Source organism: Schistocerca gregaria, chromosome 3 (assembly GCF_023897955.1).
Source record: "Schistocerca gregaria isolate iqSchGreg1 chromosome 3, iqSchGreg1.2, whole genome shotgun sequence".
Classification (NCBI taxonomy): domain Eukaryota; kingdom Metazoa; phylum Arthropoda; class Insecta; order Orthoptera; family Acrididae; genus Schistocerca; species Schistocerca gregaria.
Window position 1 is genome coordinate 235,782,499 of NC_064922.1, and position 19,599 is coordinate 235,802,097.

General features: G+C 40.4%; 1 protein-coding gene across 3 annotated transcripts in view; it reads left to right on the forward strand.

The window, feature by feature from the left end:
* LOC126354264 (uncharacterized) overlaps positions 1-19,599 on the forward strand; it is an 80,349-nt gene that overhangs the window by 6,924 nt on the left and 53,826 nt on the right. For all 3 annotated transcript variants that reach the window (XM_050003790.1, XM_050003789.1, XM_050003791.1), the window contains exon 3: positions 10,853-11,015. In XM_050003790.1, coding sequence (XP_049859747.1) covers positions 10,853-11,015 — 163 coding nt within the window. The remainder of the gene's footprint in view (positions 1-10,852; positions 11,016-19,599) is intronic.

Genomic DNA, 19,599 nt, shown 5'->3' on the forward strand with positions numbered 1-19,599 from the left:
ATGTCCTGGTTTGTCTGTGACCAAAAAGTTCCATTCAGCACCATATGTTGGGAAAGTGATGTTAATGGCATTCTGGGATAGCCATGGGCCACTCCTGCTGGATTTATGCCATGAGGAGCAACCATCAGTGCCGACAATTGTTGTTCCACACTTCCTAATCTGAGAGCTGCCATCAGACAAAGGTACCAAGGGATTCTCACCATGGCCAGAGTGATTCTGCTCCACAATAATGTGAGACCACATATGGCAACCAGAACTGCCGAGAAGCTCTGGGTATTTACCTGGGAGATTCTGGACCACCCACCATACAGTCCAGACCTTGCCTGCAGTGATGTCCACATTTTCAGATCACTGAAGAAGTTCCTGGCATGATTCACAAATAATTATTAAGCTAAGACAGCCGTCCGCCAGTGGTTCCATAGTCAGTTGGATGAATTCCACCACAGAGGCATCTCAAATTTAGTGCTGTGGTGGGGCAAAAGTGTGAACCGGTGTGGTGATTATGTTGAAAAATAATGTAAAGTACATAAAATAGGATGCATATTTGTCAGTACCTGTATGTATTTTTTATTATCCAGAGTGTCTGAGGCCAAAGTTAGAAGAGGTCTCTTGTAAGATCCCAAGCTTGTATTTCCTTCGGTTTATTTGAATTTTCTAGAAGTTTCATTAATTTGCCATAGTAGTATGTGCTATGTATATTGCTGGTGAATAATGCCATGGCTGCTGCAGTAACTGCAAGAATGTGCTGTTCCAAAACCCAGTACACCTTCTTGTCACTCCTTGAAGGCCAATAAAATATGTTTCCTGGGCCATGTGAGTACATAAAGCTTATTAAAGCATCCTTCTGCTTATTAGAAGCCTATCAGACGTTTCCAATCCACCACTCTGTTTTTCATAAATTTGATTCATTTAAAAGAAGAAGAAATTGAATGAAATTAAGTGTTACAAGAAGAGAGGGTTAAACATGGGTGTGCTGTAACAGGAACTATAGAAAAAAAATCTTGTAATTTTTGCCAACTGATGAAACAATAATTCAGGTCGGCACTATTTCAAATGCTGCATCGCCTTTCCTGCCCAAAATGAGAGACAAGAGTGAAGGAGATATATTAGCATTCGACCTCCAGCCAACACAATATGCTGCATGCATTTATGAAAAAGAGTGATGAATTGGAAATGTGTGTGGGACTTTTTCTGAGCAGAAGGATGCTTTAATATGCTGTGTACACTCACAGGGCCCATTAAATTCATGTTACTGGCCATCAAGGAATGACAAGTACTGGGTTCTGAAACAGCACATTATTACAGTTATTCCAGCATCCTCAGTTACATTGTTGGCCAACAGTGTATATAGTATTTATATTCTATAACAAATCAATGAAATCTGTAAAAAAAATTCAAGTGGCTTGAAGGAAACATAAGCCTAGGATCTTGAAAGAGACCCCTTCTAGCTTTGGTCTCTGACACTTAATGAAATCTACATCTACATGATTACTCTGCAATTCAGATATAAGTGCTTGGCAGAGGGTTCATCGAACCACAATCATACTATCTCTCCACCATTCCACTCTCGAACAGCGCGCAGGAAAAACGAACACCTAAACCTTTCTGTTCGAGCTCTGATTTCTCTTATTTTATTTTGATGATCATTCCTACCTATGTAGGTTGGGCCCAACACAATATTTTTGCACTCGGAAGAGAAAGTTGGTGACTGAAATTTCGTAAATAGATCTCGCCACGACGAATAACGTCTTTGCTTTAATGACTTCCATCCCAACTCGCGTATCATATCTGCCACACCTTCTTCCCTATTATGTGATAATACAAAACGAGCTGCCCTTTTTTGCACCCTTTCGATGTCCTTCGTCAATCCCACCTGGAAAGGATCCCACACCGCGCGGCAATATTCTAACAGAAGACGAACGAGTGTAGTGTAAGCTGTCTCTCTAGTGCACTTGTTGCATCTTCTAAGTGTCCTACCAATGAAACGCAACCTTTGGCTCACCTTCCCCACAATATTATCTATGTGGTCTTTCCAACTGAAGTTGTACGTAATTTTAACACCCAGGTACTTAGTTGAATTGACAGCCTTGAGAATTGTACTATTTATCGAGTAATCGAATTCCAACGTATTTCTTTTGGAACTCATGTGGATCACCTCACACTTTTCGTTATTTAGCGTCAACTGCCTTCTGCCACACCATACTGCAATCTTTTCTAAATCGCTTTGCAACTGATACTGGTCTTCGTATGACCTTACCAGGCGGTAAATTACAGCATCATCTGCGAACAACCTAAGAGAACTGCTCAGATTGTCACCCAGGTCATTTATAAAGATCAGAAACAGCAGAGGTCCCAGGACGCTTCCCTGGGGAACACCTGATACCACTTTAGTTTTGCTCGATGATTTGCCGTCTATCACTACGAACTGCGACCTTGCTGACAGGAAATCACAAATCCAGTTGCACAACTGAGATGATACCCCACAGGCCCGCAGCTTGATTAGAAGTTGCTTGCGAGGAACAGTGTCAAAAGCTGTACAGAAATCTAGAAATAAGGAATCAACTTGAGATCCCCTGTCGATAGCAGAATAAAGAGCTAGCTGCATTGCACAAGAACGATGTTTTGTGAAGCCATTCTGATTATGTATCAATAGATCATTTCCTTCGAGGTGATTCATAATGTTTGAATATAGTATATGCTCCAAAACCCTACTGCAAAGCGACGTCAATGATATAGGTCTGTAATTTGATGGATTATTCCTACTACCTTTCTTAAACACTGGTGCAACCTGCGCAATTTTCCAATCTGTAAGTACAGATCTATCGGTGAGTGAGCGGTTGTATATGATTGCTAAGTAGGGACCTATTGTATCAGCGTAATCTGAAAGGAACCTAAATAGGTATTCAATCTGGACCTGAAGACTTGCCCGTATCAAGCGATTTGAGTTGCTTCGCAACGCCTAAGGTATCTACTTGCAAGAAACTCATGCTAGCAGCTGTTCGTGTTTCAACTTCCGGAATATTCCATTCGTCTTCCCTGGTGAAGGGATTTCAGAAAACTGCGTTCAATAACTCCGCTTTAGTACCATCGTCACTGCGCAGCGTAGGTATTGACTGCGTCTTGCCGCTTGTGTACTTTACATACGACCAGAATTTCTTGGGATTTTCTACCAAATTTCGAGACAATGTTTCGTTGTGGAACCTATTAAAGGCATCTCGCATTGAAGTCCGTGCCAAATTTCGCGCGTCTGTAAATTTTAGCCAATCTTCCCGATTTCGCATTCTGCTGAACTTTGCATGCTTTTTCCGTTGCTTCTGCAACGTGCTATAATGTTAACTTTGTTTAGTAGTGCACCATGATAAGATAGGCCATAGACAGTTGGGTGCACGTTAATTGTTTCAGCCTGAACACTGACGACAAAAGAAGTTATCAGCCAGTGTCCCACTACTTCCCTGCACGTGATTTACCTGATATTTGATTTATTCATCCCTGTGATTACATGGTATTCAGAGAGGCACCGATATCTATCACTTCAGAATTTTCCACATCATCTAGGTGTATAAGTGTCTCATTTATCTATTTTTCAATCCAATAATGTTCTGATGATTTTTTTTTCTGGAAACATTACATATATTAAGTTCCAGTTCTGCTTTAATTTCTTTCAATACTGCCTGTCTATAATCCTACTCTAAAGCAAAATACGTGGCACTAAGGCTCCATTAATAACAGGGATTTTGTCTTGTGTACTTGTGGCCCACCTTCACTTTCCGCAAGTTGCCCAGCTAACCATTCCGTGTTTCTGCTCTTCAGTTACAGGCCATGAACTGTGTCTATCCATCTCGCAAATGCAGCAACAGGCACGGCACAGTTCTGCGTCTTCATTTGAGCCAAAACAATCCACTCAGCTCTTTGGTCAAATAGCTAACAGCATCATTAATCTCTAGATGCTCATGGTGCTGCAAAGTCTCCGCAAACCGCGAACGAGTGTGTGCCATTGCTGTTCCTATTTCCTCCAGTCACCATTAATACTATCAGTTGATATCCTGGTTGCTTCCTGCTGCTCCTACAAAAATACAAGGTGTTCTCCATCAACATATCTTATGTTCTCTGTCACCCGGATAAGTCTGACATTAGGTTTCACTATATTTCTGACCTGGTGTTTTACATATAGCCTTTCCTGTAGTATTTGACCTAGACACCTCTCAGGATTGCTACCTATCAGCAGGACTCTTTTTTCTTTCTTTCTACCCAATTGTTCAACTGACCTAGCCGCAAAGATGTTCCTACGAATCTGCTGCACTTTACTTTGCTCAAAAACTGGCTGAGGCCCTTCTCCTATGTCAGGTAATTTGTCATGATACTGCAAACCGGAATTTGAAATTTGGTTTCTGAGGTTTTCTGCTTTTGCCTATTACTTGTCACCTTCCCCCAGCTCGTATTGTCTCTTTCCCCCTTCAAGCTATCTAATTCAGAATATGCCATTTCTAATTCTGCCTGATTAACTATTTTCTTGTCTCGACCACATACTCTACAACTCCATGGGAGAGCCCAAGTGATATTTTGCTAGCTTCCACTCTCCGATTAGCCCTGTGAAACATTAATCAACAGTCTTAACTTGTTTCTCCCATACTAACCTACGTCATCACACACATTTGTTACGTATGACACTGCTTTCACATAAAAGGCTCTGTAACACACTTAATCTATAATAATTGGAAACGAGTGGAAAAACAGGTCAACCCTCAAATGCAAAAACCCAGAGGCAAGTGCTGCCATCTGTTGCTAGGTACATTAGGATATGTAGGGGTGAGACCGATGTTAATTTTGACAGTTCACCCGGCCCCAGTGACCGAGCGGTTCTAGGCGCTACAGTCTGGAACCGAGCGACCTCTTGTATGGATGTGTGAGATGTCCTTAGGTTAGTTAGGTTTAAGTAGTTCTAAGTTCTAGGGGACTGATGACCTCAGATGTTAAATCCCATAGTGATCAGAGCCATTTGAGCCATTTTAACAATTCCCGTACCCAGCAACAGATGGCAACACTCACCTCCGAGCTCCTACACTGGAGGGCCAGTCCGTTTCTCCGCGCATGTCTTCAGTTAATAAAAACTTATATTTTGGTGGGCTGTACAGGTAACTTCTTGGCAGCAGGCCGACTTAAAAATACTAGAATGTAACACAACACACAGATGTTCGCAGAACGTAGGTTTATGTAGCAGAAGACACGAAATGAATAAAAATTACAGAGAATGACATTTTCCAACAAATGTATCATAAGTATTGGGATCTTGCATAAAGGAACCCTTACCAGGTTTGAGAACATGTGGTAAACAAACCAAGCCATGGATGCTACTGCACAGCTGTCAGGTGTGGCCTCGATGGCTATGGGAAAGTTGCACAAGTCACACCAACTCCCAAGAAGGGAAATAATCTGCTTAACCGATATCACCAGTTCTGGTTTGCAGTAGGATTTTGGAACATATACTGTGTTTGAATTTATTGACAAATAGCCGACACAGATTCCGAAAATATAATTCTTGTGAAACACACCTAGCTCTATATTCTCTTGAAGTAGTGAGTGCTATTGACAGAGGATGTCAAATTGATTTTTAGGTTTCCAGGAGGTTTTAACACTGCTCCTCGTAAGTGACTTCTAATCAAAATGCATGTCTGTGGGGTGTAACTGGATTCATGAGTTCCTGTAAGAAAGTTCACAGTTCATAGTAATGGGCAGAAAGTCATAGAGTAAAACAGAAGTAATGCTAATAATTCCCCAAGGAAGTGTTTTAGACCCTCTTCTGTTCCTGATCTACATAAACAGTTCAGGTGACAATCTGAGCATCCCTATTACAAGGGGCATTCAGTAGGTAGTGCAACACCTTATTTTTCATTTTTTCCTGGCCAATTTCAACTGAAAAAAATGCAGATTTTTTTGCAGATTTTGTTGTAGGACTTCGTAGAATATTCCCACTTCGCCCCTATATTTTCATGGCCTTCCAGTAGATGGTGGCGCTATACATAGCCTTCAGGATGGCGTTTTTAAATTGAGATGCATACCAAGTATAGAGCTGTCATTGAGTTTCTTTTGACGGTAAACCTGAGCATTGCAGATATTCATAGATACCTGCAGAATGTTTACGAGACCTAGCGGTGAACAGAAGCACGGTGAGTCATTGGGCAAGGCATCTGTCATCATCACAACAAGGTGCGTGCAAACCGGTCTGATCTCCTGCATGCCAACCGGCTGCACACAACTGTGACTCGTGCAATGTTGCACCATGTGGACACTTCATTCGAGGTAATTGACACATTATAAAGAAACACCTCGCTGCTCACTTGGATCATAAAGTTACACCTCGCTGCTCACTTGGATGTCTCTGTTCATAGTGGTGACACACATGTCCACTTGTTGGAATACTCAAAGATGTGTGCCTCCTGGGTTCCTCGCCACAGTGGCAATAGACCATCATATTGAACTGAGATTATGTTGAAAAGCAGGGTTTTGTAGACAGAAAAATGGAGAACGATATTGTATATTGTAATCTTGAATAATACCGACCTGCTTTCAGGGGGAAAAAATGTGTTTTATTGCTATTTGAATGCCCCTCATAGATTATTTGCAGATGATGCTGTCACTTACCATCTTGTAAAGTCATTACATGATAAAAGACCAGTTGCAGAATGATTTCGACAACATTTGTATACTTAAAAAGGTGGCAACTGACTGTAAATAATGAAAGGTTTGAAGTTATCCACATGAGTACTAAAGAGAATCTACTAAATTTTGGTTACACAATAAATCGCACAGTCTAAAGGCTGTAAATTCAACTAAATATTTTGGGGTTACAATTACAAATATCCTAAATTGGAAAAATCATGTAGATAATGTTTTGGGCAAAGCAAACCAAAGACTGTGATTTATGGGCAGAACACTTGGAAAGTGCAACAGGTCTGCTAAAGAGACTGCTTACTGCTTGTCCACCTGTTATACAGTATTGCTCTGCTGTATGGGATCCATATCAGACAGAATTGATGGAGGGCATCGGGGGGAAAAAAAAAAAAAAAAAAAAAAAAAAAGGGGGGGGGTAGTGCTTGTGAGTTGTTATGAAATAGATGGGTGAGTGCCAAGGATATGAGAGACGAATCTGGATAGCAGTCTTTGAAACAAAATTATGGAAAGGATATAGTTACTACTTACCATACTGCGAAAATGCAGAGCTGTCGTTAGAAAAAAAAGACACACACACACACACACAAAAGTGAGCTTTTAGCTTACAAGGCCCTTGTCGAAAAAACGCGTGCGCGCGCGCGCACACACACACACACACACACACACGTCACATCACCTTTCTCACACACGACCACATAGGCTGTGGGTGGGGGGGTCTACTTTCAACAAAAGCCTTGTTGGCCGAAAGCTCACTTTCTGACAGTCTTTTTGTTGTGCTTATCTGTGACTCAGCATCTCCACTGTATGGAGAGTAGCAACTATCCTTTTCATGATATTGTTACATTTCATCCTTGATTTTCCATTGTTTAGTCTCGATTTTCCATTGGTTAATCCTTAAAACAAAGGCATTATTCATTATGGAAAGATCGCCTCATGAAATTTCAATTACCAACTTGCTCATTAAAGTGTGAAAATATTAAATATATCTTCCTACATAGGAAGAAATGATCATAAAAAAAAAGAGAAATCAGAGCTGACACGGAAAGAGTTAAGAGTTCATTTTTCCCATGCGCTATTAGAGAATGGAATGGAAGAGAAATAGCTTGAAGGAGGTTTGATTTAACCTCTGCCAGACACTTAACTGTGAACTGCAAAATGCTCACGTAGATGTATGTGGATACTGGTTTTCTGACTTTACAAGAAACGAGAAATGGACAAGCCACCAAGGACAATAGCAACACATTTATACAATTGGTCATCTTTACACTCTTGTTCCACATGTGGGTAGGTTATTATGCGAAAAGTTTCAAGTTTATCCCCACATAGTCCCATAGTCACTAAAAATAAATTTACCTTTTATTTTTTAAACATTTTTTGGCTGAATTGGCTTCAAATTATCAATATGAAAATTGCTCAAGAAATCTTCTATTCATTTTTTCTCTTAAGAGAGTGCAAAAAATTGTACAAGAAGGCTTAGTTTTCTCTTTTAAGAAAAAATTGCGGAAATATTATACATCAAAGTTGGTGAAACTTCAGGGGTGCACTTTGTATAGCTGCGCTGTAGTATCAACCAAATGACTGTACCTCTGCAAATATTATATTGGCAAAAGTAAAACTTTACCAGTGTTCATAGGGAATGTGCAGATGTTTGCACAAAATTTTATGAAAATCCTTTATGGTCATGCAGGAACTGTTTTCAAAATGAAACCACTTGGCATGGAATGGCCCAGTGGTGGATTCTTGGTTGGTAGTAATGCCTAAGTAGAAAACTGCGCAGTAGTTTCAACAGAGCTTATATATAAAATAGGTGCTTTCACAGGTGATTCTACCTCAGTTGTGGTGTGATACGTCAGTGACAAAATTGGAATAGAATGAACTGGATGGATGTGTGGGTCTCTCAAACAAGTATGACCCATATGACAAAGGGTTGGGAGCAGAAAAGCACGAGGTGAACCTCCTTTACCAAGGCTTTAATTGCCTTTTATTGTTCCCTTCCTCAAAATTCTTCCCACTTCTACCACACTTTGTATTAAACCACTCACTCACCTTACAATATGCTTTTGTTGAACTCTTACTCCCAACTCCCTATTATATACATCATATCCATATGAAAAAGTGCAAAACATTTTGCACATTGTATTCTGTGCTGTGTTCCTATACAAAGGGTTTGTACTTCCAAATGTTAATCACAGCGATGTTATCCTCCAAGCATTTTCTCAGGAAAACTCAAGGGACTAATAGCTGGTATTGAAATCTTACATATGATATGCGTGACACCTTTGACTATTAGGTGTTATTTCACCATTTTATACACAAATATTCTGGCTGTGTGCAAATAAATTCATCTGAAAGATTTCCCACAGATTATGTTCTTTCCCTCCTAGCTCTTTTCAACCTTTATGCTTTTGTCTGAATAACACAGACGTAGTACTCCTACCCATCAAAACGAGATCCTTCCTTTCCCATTCAATCACATGTCTGCTTTTTTTTAGGTTGTTGCGTAGTAGACAGCATTACCAAGGCATTTACATTTTACTCTGTGCTGTTTTTATTAGTCATGATTTTGTACATGAAATGGGTAGTAGTATGTCCTACTCTTAATTTTATTTGCATAATCTGTTACATCTACTATGATGTACTGTTCGTGCGTGTGCTGGAAGAGAGAGCTGTGATAAAAAGATGTACAGTTTGAAAGATGTTGTATTAGAGAGAATATGTGACACTGTAAAACAGACTACTCAAGTGTGTGTAGTTTTGATTGTTGCTGAAAATGATCTGTATTTTTGAAAATGGTTCAAAGTGTGTGTTATTCAGAGGATTATGGAACATGTACTGTGTTCCATCATTATGAAATGCCTCGAAGCAAACAATTTGTTGACATACAACCAGCACGTACTCAAAAAATATCATTTTTGTGAAACACAAGTGGCTCTTTATTCACCTGAAGTAATAAGTGCAACCAGCATGGGATTTCAAGTTGGTTACATATTTCTAGATTTCCAGAATGCTTTTGACACAGTTTCTCACAAGCAATCCTATGGTGTTTCATTTCAGTTGGGCAACTGGATTCTCAATTTCCTGTCAGATAGGTCACTGTTCGTAGCAATTGACGTCAAACCATAAAGTGAAACAGGACTGATATCTGGGGTTCCTCAAGGAAGTGTTATAAGCCACCAGCTTTTCCTAATTTATATAAATGATTAGACTATTTGCAAATAACACTGTCATTTTCTGCCTAGTAAAGTTATTAGAAGATCAAAACAAATTGCAAAATGTTTCAGACAAGAAATCTTTATTGTGAAAAAATGGCAGTTGACCCTAAACAGTAAATAGTGTGAGGACCTCCATATGAGTACTTAAAAAGTCCATTAATTTTTAGTCACACAATAAATCACAAACAATTTAAAAGATGTTGATTCAATGAGGTACCTAGGGATTACAATTGTGAACAACTTGTTTGTCCTCTTCTGGAATATTGCTGTGCAGTGTGGAGTCCTTAACATATAGGATAGATAGCACATGAAGAACAAGTTCGAAGGAGGTCAGCTCATTTTGTATTATCATGATATAGTGGAGAGAGTATCACAAATATAATATGTGAGTTTTAGTGGCACTCATTAAAACAAAAGCATATTCTGTTTTGGTGAGATCTTTTCATAAAATTTCAAGCACTAGCTTTCTCCTCTGAAAGCCAAATTATTTTGTTGATTCCTCCCAAACAGGGAGAATGGCAGTTGCAATAAAATAATACAAATCTGAGCTTGTGCAGAAATATTTCTGTGTTCATATTTGCCACATGCTGTTTGAGAGTGGAATGGTCTAGAATAGTCTGAAAGTGGTTCTCTGAACCCTTTTCCAAAACACTTAAATGACATAGTAGTCATTTAGATGTAAAGGAAATAATTTTGTGCAGTATTTTGCTTGGAGGGACATTGTCTAGATGCCTGCCAGTTTTATGTAAATGTCACATATCCAATATTCAGTCCATAAGTCCTTCCATCATTTTTCATGCTCTAACTTTATGTCCCTTATACAGCTTTGTTGTGAGTGGTTCCTATTTTGACAGCTGGTTGTAAGCTGTTGAATTTTAAAACATGAAACAAAAACTTTTTGTTAGATCGTAAACATTGTGATTTAAATATAATAGTGTTTTTGGTGTTACCAGTATGTTATTCAATTTTAGGATGATGGCATCTCGTGTGGCACTAGATGCTCAAGGTCGTTTGATATTGAGAGAGAATGGCAAGATAATCCTGCCTTATGAACATTTCGCTAATGCTGTAATGTTGAAGCATATGAATGGGCCACACGGGCTTCATCTTGGATTGGAAGGAACCATCAGAGCTGTAAGTGTTTTAAATAATTTTCAGTGATACACAGTATCATTGCTTTTGGTTTATATTGGACTTATTGTCTACCTACCTAATCATGTGAAGAATATTTATGTTCCATCATTGAATAAAAATATAAAAAATTATTCCCAAAAATTGAATTTCAGTTGTGTCAAGTTTTATTCTTAGCCCATTTTAATATCCAGTTAATACAAATGGAAAAAATCATAAAATAATGATCACACCTGGATGTTCAGATTGCATTACAGAACTGCTGGAAAATCTTTGCTGCAATACAGTCAGTTGAGTGAATAAAGATAATAGAAATGACTTCATTCAGTTTGGAGCGCACTTTTACTAATTAGCTTTGTGGTTGCTGTGAAGAAGAATGAAAGTCTCATAAGCTGAGCTATAATGTTCTATTTACTGTCAATGTCACCTCCCTCTACACTTCCATCCCCAATGCCCATGACCTTGCCACTATGGAACACTACCTTTTTGAACATCCAACTGACTTCAAACCTACAACCTACTTCCAGGTCACTGTGACCAGCTGTATCCCCAACTATCTATGGTACAGAACCCCCAAACCCCTCGCTTGGTTCAGATTCACTGGTGACACCTTTGTAATTTGGATCGAAGGTGAGGACACCCTATCCACATTCCTTCCAGAACCTCAACACCTTCTCCTCGATTCATTTTACCTGATAATCCTCAACTTAAGCCCCCTCCTCAATTTTGACCTCCACATCAAACATACCAACCACCAACAATATCTCCACTTCCGACAGCAGCTGCCCATTGCATACCAAGGAGCCTCTTCCATGCAGCCTAGCTACCCGTGGTTGTGACGTCTGTAGCAACAAGCAGTCTCTCTCCAAGTATCTGAATGGTGACACTGAGGCCTTCACAGACCAAAACTACCCTCCCAATCTTGTCCAGAAATAGATCTCCCATGTCTTATCATTCCACTCATCTCCCACGTCCCACAAACACACTGTCCGGTCACAAAGGAGCGCCCCTGTCATGACTCAGTACCACCCAGGACTGGAGCAACTGAATCACATTCCCCGCCAAAGTTTCAGTTACCTCTCACTATGTCCTCTCCAGTATCCTCGCCACCCCTCCCACAGTGGTATTCCACCACCCCCTGCTAAACCCCTGCTCGCAACCACTTGACTCATGTCTCACATCCCTGCAACAGTCTTAGATGAAAATCCTTCCTACACATCATCCCACTTCCACCTACTCCACTGCAATACTCCACGGACCTGTCTCACTGCGCGGCGTCCTCAGCGATGTATCAATCATCTTTACTTATGGAGCATTGACAGTGGCTTTCGTTTTTCCACTGACCAACCGTTTGTATGAATTTCTGGTGGCACAATAGGTTTCTCCCCCACATCTTGGACCTGTTGCTCTTCCATTCATTTGAACTATGAAATTTCTGGGGATCATCCTCAATAGGAAACTTCCTTGGTCCTCTCATGCGTCATACCTCGCAGACCGCTGTATGCGATCCCTCAGTGTTCTACATGTCCTTATTGGTACTTTGTGGGGTGCAAATCGACCCTCCTCCATTTGTACTGGTCCCTTGTCCATTCGAAACTTAAGATTATGGGTGCTTATTTTATTCATCTGCATGTCTGTCCCTCTTAGACCATCTCAAGACTATCCATCATCATGGCATCCCTTTGGCCACTGGCACCTTTCACACTAGCCCGATTGAGAGTCTGTATGCAGAAGTTGCTGAATTACTGGTGTCCTACCACCATGACTTTCTTCTCAGTAGAAATGCATGCTGTATGTCTGCCATGCTTGGCCGCCCATCCTATGCCTCCTTCTTCGATGACTCGTTTGATCACCAGTGTGGGACATGTTCCTCTTCTCTATTACTGCCTGGAGTTTGCTCTCGGCTCTCGCTCCTGCAGCTTAACTTCAAGGTACCTGCAATTTTCCCAGTGGGTGTGAACCCTTCACCACCTTGCTTCATGTGGCACCTTGTGTTCACCTTGGCCTTCATTCGGTTTCTAAGGACACTACTCCAGTCTTGCTCTATCGCCTTCACGCTTCGCATGGAATTTCACGATAGTACTGTTGTGCACACGATGGCTCTCAGACTGACCGTGGTGTTAGGTGTGTCTTTGTTATTGGCACCAACGATTTTTGGTATTCGCTTCTGGAACACTGCTCTCAGTATTTATAGCATAGCTCTTCACCCTTTATTAGGCCACACAGTACATCTGACAACACAGGCTTTTCAATTGCATCATCTCTCAATGCCCTTCAAGGCCTCTTTGTGCTGCACACCGTCCATCCCGTAGTGCAAAGGTCCAAGAAAGCTATCACTGCTCACTCTTGATGGAACCCCTATGGTGTTCATGTGGGTTCCTGGTCACATTGGTTTGACAAGAAACAAGGCCACTGACAGTGCTGCCAAGGCTGCAGTCCTCGTACCTTAGCCTGCTAGTTCTTATATTCCTTCCGATGATCTCCGTGTTGCTGTCTGTTAGCAGGTGGTGTCACTTTGGCATCACCACTGGTCCACCCCTTCATAGGAATAAGCTCTGAGCTATTAAGCCTCTCCCAGTGGTTTGGACTACCTCCTCTCCGCCCTCTCACTGCAAGATCATTTTAATTAGGTTGCGTATTGGGCACTGTCTTTTTAGCCATTACCATGTGTTACGTGTTTGTGATCATTGCACCCAGTTTTTTTTAGTGTCTGCCATTTCCTTAAGGAATGCTCTTATTTTAACCACTTATGTTCTCTTTCGTATTTGCCATTTGAGTTGTTGGACGTTTTAGTGAACGACACATGGGTTCCCGACTGTGTTTTACTTTTTGTACATCATAGCAATATGGCAAAGGTCATTTAATTTTTGGTTCTTGACATCCGTTTCTCTATGACGTATTTTATAAACCTTTCTCCATGTCCCTGTTTTTAGCTGTCTTGTTGTTCGTTGTTTGGGATTGATGTGTAGTCATTTTGAACTCATCTCTTTGTCTTTGTGTTCTACAGTTTTTCCTTGGGCATGTATGTCCCTAGTTGTTTTTGTGCCCTAAAACAAAACAAATAAACCTACTCCAGTCATGTCGCAGGCATCTCCCACCCCAGTAAAGGCAGGGGTACTTGTGAAAGCAGCTGTGTGATCTACAAATTAAGTTGCAATCACTTTGCCGCATTCTGTGCAGGCATGGCAACTAACAAGCTGTCTGTCCACATGAATGGCCTCCACAAACTATAGCCAACAAAGAGGTGAACCACCCAGTTGCTGAACATGCTGCCCAACATGGCATACTTCACTTTAATGACTGCTTTACAGCCTGCACCATCTGAATACTTCCTACTGACACTATCTTTTTTGAATTGTGCGTTTGGAATCTCTCCCTACAACATATCCTTCATTTCTGTAACCTCCTCGGCCTGAACCTTCTCCACTTCTCTCCTTTTCCTCTTCCCCTTCACCAGCCTCTCTCCACAACATACATCTCCTGATACTGCACCTAGCAGCCCTATCCTGTCCCTACCACATCCCTGCACACTCCCACAGGCAGCACAGTATCTTCTCATACCCACACTGTGCTGTCCCTCCCCCTTCCCACACAATGCCTCCTCCTAATGCCCACTACCCACCCTAGTAGATTGCTGCTCATGTCAGATGGAGTCAGTCAGGCTCCGGCACCCAGAGACAGTGGTCACATATGTGTGAGTTGTGCTTGTTTGTGTGTGTGTGTGTGTGTGTGTGTGTTTTTTCTATTTTGGAAGAAAAACTTTGAAAGCTTAATATTTTAGCAGTCTTTTTATTGTGTCTTTCTGTTACTCAACACCTCCTCTATGTGGTGAGTAGCAGTCTGTCCTTCCCATTTTGTTGTTAACGTTCTATTTCTTATTGATAAGCCAGTTCATTTCTCAGTACCTCCAGTATATGATGATTGATTATCTTAACTCCTGTTATTTCTAAACCACATCAGATCTAGCTAAAAGAACACTACTTGTCAAAAATCACATAGTCCTTTGGCATGTTTTACTGTATACCCTACTTTATGCAGGTAATCAAAGAACGCAGTATTCTGAGGTTGTAGAATTGTCCTGGAGCTGTACAAACCCAGGATGTAAGAGAAAGGTATAAAAAAGTAGGTAACAACAACACATACAAGAAAACCTCACCGATACTTCAAAATCATGGTATAGATTTTACAGCCTGAAACGGAAATCGGATATTGCAGATCTGTGCATGAAATTCAGCTTTTCAGAAGTTAATATAGAGAGATGGTGGTTGGAGGTCTAGAGAAAGAGATATGTTAGAAGATAGTGTACTGACTGGAGTGGGTTTGCAATAGAATAAAAAATATAGGTAGATTTGATGGAAAAACTGTAGTGATTTATGTTACAGAAACCAAGTGCAGAAAGTGGCAAGAATAATGAAGAGGAAAAGCCAAATAACAGTAAAGACCAGAAAAGAAAAGTTGTAGCACCAAAGAATGGTATCAAATTAATTGATATGATTGAAAGAAAATCAGTATAGACGTAATGTGTACTTAAATGAACCATCATATCATACCAAAATTGTCTACAGCTTAGAAATCTTTTTTCACCAACATTGTTTTACCACCCCAGATATCTGAGCATACTTCACGAACAGTCTTTTACTTATCAGAATTCAGGAGTGGCTTTCTTGCGCGTCTCTGTTGGACCAAAACCCAGTTAGAAAGGACAAGATGGTGGGCCGTTTAGCCTTAGCATAACATTATATTCTGCTAATATATCACTCTGAATCAAATTATGCAGTGAAATGAAATTTTATGACAAATTAAAATTTTCTGCCAGTTCTAAACTTGAACTTGGAACTTTTTTCTTTAGTGGTCATTGCTGTGTAAGCAGGGCTGTCAAGGAACATCTTTGGAGCAATTCAAAGCTTCAGTCAGCCACTACCACCCCCTTTTCCCACCCACCCCCTTCCATCTTAACTCTCCAGATGTCTCAGATATCATCCAACTAATTAATTTCAATGAGTCATTTGACATTTCCCCCCTTTTTAAAGAATGGCCTAACCATAGGGTTAAGTTTGTTTTCCAGTAAAAGCAACACAAGAAGTAAATGTGGACATAGTGAAATACACAAGTGACAGAATGATGAAGATTTGGCTGAGGAGTAGTGGATTGAAGGACTTCATCTAAATATGTGCATCACAGACAGGAAATAAAGAGGAGAACATAGAAGACTGCTGAGAGAAATTTGAGAATGAAATTATGGATGTGGATGTTGATAGTGATGGATGATTTAATGTCTTATGTGGGAAATGAACAGCTAGGGAATGAAAAGATAATTGGTTGTATGAAAATGGGAGAAACAATGTAGTGGAGATGCTGAGTAGCAGATAGGCAAAAAAAAAAAAAAAAGACTCACAATTATAGCTTTCGGTCATTAAGGCCTTTGTCGACAATAGACACATACGACATTGCAGTGTGTGGTTTCAGTTGTCTGAGACTGCAGTCATGTGAGCGAGTTCCATTTGCAGGAGTGCGAGTGTGTGTGTGTGTGTGTGTGTGTGTGTGTGTGTGTGTGTGTGTGTATTGTTGACGAAAGCCTTAATGGCCGAAAGCTATGATTGTAAGTGTGTTTTGTTGTGCCTGTCTGTGACTCAACATCTCTGCTATATTGTGAGTAGCAACTTTCCTTCTCATAATATTGTTACATTCCTGGATTTGAAAATGGGAGAAAGAATGATGAAAAACTGTAATGAATTATGTTACAGAAATTATGTGAGTTTTGTAAAATAAATGTATGGCTTATTGGCGTATGTGATTCAGTAAGAAAAATAGCCAAATGGTTGGGGAGAAAGAAGGACGAGGACTACTTCCTGGTGGAAAAGCAAAATCGTTGGCAGTTTATGGGTGTAACTGCATTTCCAGGAGAAGCTTCTCGTGGAGACCATTGAGTAAAGGTGGCAAAAATGAGGATGGGTAAAATGGAAAGAATACAGGCAATAAAGTAGAAGAAAATAGAAGTGTAAAAGCAAGAAGACAGAAAGGTACAGAAAAAGTTTGGTGAGTTGCTTAAGCTTTAAGTCCCAAGTGCTTAACTATTGAAATGTGGAAGAGGAATGGGGTAAGTTTGAATAGACATTTGTAAATAATGTGGAGGACACATGTAGCAGGATGTCTGTAAGGATGAAGGATAAGGAGACACCATCAGAAAAATAGCAGGTGAAGGAAGCAGTTAAGGAAAAGAATAACTCATGACAAGAATAGAACAGAGACAAAATTGAAGAAAGCAAATGGAAATACCAGGAAAGCAGAAAGAATTTTAAGGAAAATGAAAGAATTTACACAAAGCTGATGAAAGGAGCTTGTGGTGAACTAATATCACAACCAAAGGAGATAAGACAAAGGTGGAAAGAGTACTTTGACAAACTACTAAATGTAAAAATAATTATGAAAATAGAAGTACAGCGGGAGGATCTCGATGTGAAAAAAATAGAAAGATAATACAGTATTAGATGCTTGACTAGCAGTCAGAAGAATGAAAACAGGAAAGGCAGCTTGAATAGATGAAATAAATGTGAAGATGATAAAGGCAACTCTACGTACTGGGCTGCAATATTATGTAGATTGCTAAGGTGCATATGCAACAGAACTGTATCCAGAATAAGATTTTCACTCTGCAGTGGAGTCTGCACTGATATGAAACTTCCTGGCAGATTAAAACTGTGTGCCCGACCGAGACTCGAACTCGGGACGTTTGCCTTTTGCGGGCAAGTGCTCTACCATCTGAGCTACCGAAGCACGACTACCACTCGGTACTCACAGCTTTACTTCTGCCAGTATCTCTCGTTCGCAGGAGAGCTTCTGTAAAGTTTGGAAGGTAGGAGACGCAGCTTGCTAAGAGTGACTCTTTAATTTCAGTTCAGTGTATGTTCCATTTAAAGTTTGTCATCCCCCATGTGACGTAAACATCTTCTGATGGTATAGTCAATTGAAAATGACTGGATGTATGTGTGCAGGGAAAAGCACGTGATGACCAAAACTGTTTGAAGATGATGGTGATGACTGTGTCTGCATAGTCGTAAGATATCTGTTCGGAAACCAAGTCTTGAGCTTCAGTTGCCAAAGACGACAATGTGGAAGGTTTTATGTTGTTCAGTGACAAGGCAACTTCTCATTGAAGTGGGCAGGTAAATACTCATAATGTTCTAAGACAGTGTCTACATTCTGCCACTACCTAATAATTTGCCAAGGTTGAGACACAGAATTGAAAAGACTGTTGCTTCCTTTGCTCCAGACTTGTTAACCAAATTGTGGGGACACTTGGATTTTATGTTGGATGTGTACAGTATGACTAAAGGTGCACATACGGAATATTTGTAGGAAAACTGAGCTAGTTTACTTTCACTTTGATGCACAATTTGTTGTAAATAGTCTAAATTAAACTGTTTTAATATACCATTGAAACCGGGACATTTCTGTTGTAGACACCCCATTTTATAAAAACAAAAGTAACTCTGCCCATTACTTTTGCACAACTAAACTGCAAAATCAGTTTAGATGAAATTTTATATGGAGATAGCTTGAACCCTGAAAAAGAACATAGGCTACTTTTGAAAATTTAAAAAAAAATCACTGAACTGAAAAATTGTTAAAAAATTTAAATTTATTCATAATTATTGTATAATGTACAAGGTGGGTCCATAAAATAAGATCTCCAAGGCACTGGAGCTGTGAGGAATGCTTTCACACAAGATCTGGCAACACTGACATGTAGCTTGGTTCTCTTTCTTCAAATCCCCACCAACCCGAGTCTACTGCTACACTCAGTCTTGACTGGGCAGCCATTCGCGATGGAGCTCCCCTTCACTTCTCCTAGCTGCCCTGCGGTGGATTCTTAATCTCCCTGATTCGCTACTCCTGGTGTTAAGAGACAATGCTTCAGTGGCTGACTTAGTATTAGGTTTTATTCATTACTAGGACTTTTACCACTTTCTATAAGGGAGGACCACTTAACCGTATTGGCCCATTGAAGTGTTGGAAGAACACTGTGTTGCCTCCTCTGCTCAGACCAGGCTGTGACTATCTGGGCTTGGTGATCCATCCCAGTCCTTTTATTCTTCCTCCCCCATCTTGTGTGATGTGTTTGACTTCTTCATATTTTGTCTATCTGTGCTTCTCTTGCCCTGTCAGTGTTGCTAGTCTTTTGTTGGCAGTTTCTGAGTGGGGTACCTCTGGTAAGTGGTGAGGGATGTATGTCCCCCTCATTGCTCGCTGCTTTTGGGGGGCTCCCAGCTGCTCTCTGGATGGGGCACATCGGCTGCCTTTATTCCTATATCTCCCTTCCTTCTGTTTTGTCCCTTATCTGGCCTTTGTTGACCTTTGATAGACCTCTGGATTTTCTTCCTCTGGACTTTGTGAGGTAGGTTGTCTCTGATGTACAATCATGTAGAGCTATCTGTTCAAAGAAAACGGGACTGATGATGATGTGCTACCTTGGTCCCTTTAATCATCCACACTTACTTCTCCTGCCAGGTGTGAGTTGCATGCAGTGATTTCTGATTGGAATTTGAAATGTAATTTCAGAGGTTTTCTGCTTTTCCTTATGACTTGT